Source organism: Melanostigma gelatinosum, assembly GCF_949748355.1.
Source record: "Melanostigma gelatinosum genome assembly, chromosome: 8".
In the NCBI taxonomy this organism is placed as follows: Eukaryota; Metazoa; Chordata; class Actinopteri; order Perciformes; family Zoarcidae; genus Melanostigma; species Melanostigma gelatinosum.
The window spans coordinates 19,455,811-19,460,819 of NC_136641.1; the positions used below are offsets into that span (position 1 = coordinate 19,455,811).

Consider the following 5,009-nt stretch of genomic DNA (forward strand, 5'->3'; position numbering starts at 1 on the left):
ACTGTACAGTTTGAAATAGTTTTGATGATTATATTGATGATTGATTTGATAATGTAAGTTTAAGACGATGGTTTTACCTGCATCTGTGCACAGTATATTGTATTCAAATGATTTCATCAATAAAAATAAAAGGTTTGTGTATTTCACTGGTTCATACATAGTTGTACGTAGCACACTTTGTTCATCAGGATTAAATCCATCAGTGACTGGAGTGTGACTCAATAGTTCTTTATCTTACTTGGCAGTTTGCACTCTTTGCTGCTGCCATTACTGGTATAAAATTGTCATCTTGTCTGACACAAACTCATAAAAAGAATAAAAAAGGTCCTTAGATAACGCAATCTACACATTCTTCGGAGTCACAAACCAACAACATCCTTCTCTCGATCTATAGTTCCTTCCAGTTGATCAACAGGCCGACACATTCCTGAATGTGTTTTAAAAATGTCTTTTTTAGATTGCCGGTGGCTTTTGATCGTACAACATCCTTCAAATGAATAGATCTCTGAACTCTCTCTTCAACAAAATCAGTCCCATTTAGGCTATTCAATGAGTCTTTTGATCACTAATGTAACAATATGTTCTCACTTTCATTCAATGAGTCTCTCCCGATGTGAAGAGGAGTACACAGTATTCCTCATAATAGCACACTCGTATTGTGTAAATGTAATGTTTTTGAATTCCTGTACCTCTTTTATAATATGATTTGTGTCTTTTAAGTCTACATGACACTCAAATAAGCAAATCAATCTCTTAACTCTGTCATAGAATGTGTGGAATTTTAATCCAAAAAGTAAAAATTGTGACTTTGCACCACTGATTGCTGTATTGTTGTCCTTCTGCATGTGTGTTATGACACCATGCATGCTGTCAATGGGATTGGATGTCTACCAAGTGTGGACTTTTTTTTTTTATTATTTAACCTTTGGGACTGAACGAAAGCAGAGAGCATCTTTACTGACGTGACACTGGTTAGCACGACATCAACAAATCCATTAAAACGTCAACGATCAACGATGAGAAACATCACTATGTTGTTGGATCATGAGGACACCATGCTCTTCAGCTGTATTTTTTTGTCAAATGCACATTTCACATATTGGAATTACGTCATTGTTATGCTCGAATGCTTTATTGTGGGTTTCTTTCGTAACTTAAGACTTCCATTTGATATTCTGTGACCATGTAATGTTTCATTCATCTTTTAAATCATGAATCAATCATAAATCTTTTGAAGGAAACATTTATTTAATACTTAAATAATATATATATGTGTTCCTAATATTCTTCTAATCCTCTTCTCTGTGTGTTCGTCATGTTTATCCAAAAGTACACTGCTACACAGCACGGCTGCATTTCTGGGAAGAAAAAAACAAAATCAGTTTTCTCTGTATCTTGTTTTTAAGACTTCTCTCTCCACCCTTCCATCTCTAATTCTTCTTCCTCACTCCTGTACTTTATTTTCAGAGTCTCTCTCTCCTCTCCATACCCCCAGTCTTTCTTTGAAGCCTCCCTCTTCTTCTCCTCTTTCTCTCCCACTCCCACTTTGTACGTCCTTCCCTGTCCGACAGTGTCACTCGTTCATGTCTCTGGTGTTCGTCGACGCTATGGGGAAGAGCATGTCACTCTCCAAGGAGAGGTTGCTGCCCAGGCCGGCCATGCGGCTCCGCAGCAGGAAGTGCGTCCTCCTCTGCAGCACCCTCTGCTGCTCCTGCTTCAGCTCCACGTAGGACCGCGAGAAGGTGTGGAAGATGGAGGTGACGGGGAAGGCCATGAGGAGGATCCCGCTCAGGATGCTGCTCAGAGCCACCACCTGGCCTGGGATGCTCCTCGGCACCATGTCCCCGTAGCCCACGGTCGTCATCGTGATGACGGCCCACCAGTAGGTAGCAGGGATGCTGGTGAACTCCTGCGTGGGGGCCATTTCATTCTCAATCAAGTACAGCAAGGGCGAATACAGCGCTATGGCCACGCACAGGAAGAGGAGGAGCAGTCCAAACTCCCGCGTGCAGCGGCGTGCGGTCAGGCCCAGAGTCTGCAGGCCCAACGAATGGCGAGCCAGCCGCATGACATAGAGGATCCGCAGGGCTCTCAGGACGCGCAGCACCAGTCCCACCTTGTCCAAGTAGCTGTTGCCGGAGCCCTTCTTTTCTTTGGAGGTGCTGTCCACCACCAGGGTGATGTAGTACGGCAGGATGGCCACCACGTCTATCAGGTTCAGCGGCTGCCTGAGGAAGGCCAGCTTGCTGCGGTCTTGAATGAAGCGCAGGGTGAACTCCAGGGAGAACCAGGCCACGCACACCGTCTCCACTATGAAGATGTTGTAGCACATCTGGGAACATTTGCCCTGGTAAAGACACTTGAGTTAGCATGGTCATCATCAGCATGTGCGAGTGGTAGCTGTAGTCACTAGAGGGAACCACTTCTATGTGAAATGAAGGAGCAAAGGACTCTGGGAGGCTGCAGCATTGCACACAACGTGCACAATGTTTCTCCAACAAACAAAACAAAGAAAGGAAAGAGATTTGCTCATCATAGACGAAGCTATGCCAGTTATGATTTAATGTATGAGTCGAGCCATGAAAACAGAGCAACTGTAACCTCAAAAATGGTCCTTCTTTATCATCTATGTTTTAAGCTTTTTTTTGGAAAGCTTTGTGTTTTGTGTGACACGGTGATGATGCTGAATCAGTGCGTGGCTGAGAAGGCTCAAAGCATTTCAAAGCACATGGCACGGAGCCTTTGAACGCAGTCCATATCAGGGAGAAATATCATTGTGAAACACACTCCCACAGAGGAGGAGATGGTTTGAGTAGACCCATACAAGCACCTGACAACTCAACAAGTAAACCCGTCTCTCACTCCGAGAGAGGAACACTTACACACTTTTAATCAGAGGCGTCGGAGTTGTTAGAATGCAATTACTGGCACTTTCAATTAAAAAGCGTGATTGAAACATACACCGAGCATAGCAGGTTCAAATACAAGTGTGTCAGGTCGAATAGAACACTGGAACTTCATCAGTGCAGTCGTTGTATTTCTTTCATTTCGTTTTCATTATCCCGGTTACATTTTCCCAGAACATTGCCTGATGATTGACTTAATGACTGTACAAGAGATGATGTTAAAACTCGTCCCACGTTTAAAGCGCTTAATGCACTGGAGCACCCACACGATAAATGAAAGGTAAAGAGTGACAGTCCAAGATTAAAGTAACTACTGGATCTGAAAGGTGAGTCAGCAGCATGACATATACGTTTAACAGTATCTCAAATAAAAACCGTTGAGCTTTTGGTTTCGCTCTCCGCCCACTGACAGTACCCCACATGCAGTATCTGTACTTGATTTCCTGAGTGCGTACAAGAAGTAAAAGTAGAACATTTAAAACTACTAAAACATTTCTTTTAAATGGAAAGCAAAGTGGTGGAAGCTGCTCTCCACTTCCATCCAAAGTAGGTATTTCTACAAAAGATAGATTGATTAATTTTAATTAAAAAACTGATGTTCCTTTACTCTGCAAGAAAATATTGTGTGTGACTCAAATATTGTCCTTTATATTTGACTGAAGAGGCCAGTGTGCTAATTATGGTTGTGATTGAAGTCAGACAAAAATATGAAAGCAGATTGAGACGTCTTCAAATCCAATTTTGTTTTCTTCAATGGCAAAACAACCTGCTTTCTAAGCAGCAGGCTGTTTTAAACGACATGACAGATGAGACATGCCGTCATTAGAATGTTCTAATGACTGCTTTTCAGAATAACATGTCAATTTTCAAAGCCAATCTCACCAGTGTGGGGTTCAAATGTTCACTGTCTATACTTTGGTGTGACTTTATGACAGACTCACAACAGACAATGAAGTTGTGTTGGGCCATGTCTTCACTTTTACTTCTCCTCTCTGACATGACAACACTTGACTCTGACAACAACATGTTTTGTACTTAGTAACTTTTTTTGTGTTATGTCAAAGTCATGAGCCTACTCACCGCCTCCTCCTCTTCCCTCATGGCGGGCATGGTGCTGATGGATAGGTTGACGGCAGTGATGGTGACAAACATCACTGACAGACAAGCAAAGATCTTCCCCGGCAGGCCTGAGTGAGGCCTCTCCACCATGTCTCTTAGCTTGCCCATGTACCGATTGAGTCTGGACTCTGCTGCGTGTCCACTGTCCGAATCCAGCAGATCCTCCAGGAGTTCCTCCTCCTCCTCCGCTCTCTCCATCGCTTCAAACTCCTCCACGCGCTGCAGCAGACGCCGGCGACAGCACCACTCCATGCTCTCCTCGGGGACCCCCCAGTAGAGCAGCTCCTCCCTGAAGGAGAGGGCGCACATCTCCCTGAGGGACCGCAGCTTACCCGCCCGCAGGAAGGTCAGGATGGTACGGAAGGCACAGGGGCTGCGGTCGAAGAAGAACTCGTTGTGCGCGACGTCATAGTCATCACAAACACGCATGATCTCGTCAAAGCTGCTGCAGAGGTGCAGCTGGCCCAGACGAGACAAGGGGAAGTCCTCTAAGGTGGTCCAGGGCAGCTGGTAACGCAGGCCACCCACATTGATGATGGCGTGGAGTTTACGGGCGCTGGACAGCAGGGTGTCGCCATGGATGGAGCTGAGCTCAGGGGCACGCTGCGCCCTCTTGTAGAAGGCCCCCTTTTGAGCCTCCTCTTCATGTAGGGGAGGCGGCTCAAAGGAGGAATCAGAGGCACAGCTCAGGGCACTGTAGTCATAGTCGGAGCCATCACCCGCCAACAGGGTCATCTTTACTGGTCCACTCACATCCCTGTGCTCAGCCTGCCACCATCACACTGTCACCTTCAGAGGGGAAACAGAGAATGAACAGATTAGTCTTATACAGAAGGGCATTTGTATTTTAAAAATGTATTAAACGGACGTTTATGGCTTTGATGTACTTAAAACCTACTTAAACTCATAGGGACTGTGTGAAGAGTCGGAGCAATACTGACACTGTTATGCCACTATAAACATTGACATCCCTTTTACTTAAGG

General features: G+C 44.9%; 1 protein-coding gene across 1 annotated transcript; it reads right to left on the reverse strand.

The window, feature by feature from the left end:
* Positions 1-1,474: 1,474 nt before the first annotated feature.
* Positions 1,475-4,760, reverse strand: LOC306780776 (voltage-gated potassium channel regulatory subunit KCNG1-like; the record flags this gene model as incomplete). The annotated part of the gene is made up of 2 exons (XM_079273261.1): positions 1,475-2,347; positions 3,987-4,760. 2 exons carry the CDS (start codon positions 4,758-4,760, stop codon positions 1,574-1,576), a joined length of 1,548 nt encoding a protein of 515 aa, XP_079129387.1. The 3' UTR covers positions 1,475-1,573.
* Positions 4,761-5,009: the final 249 nt, after the last annotated feature.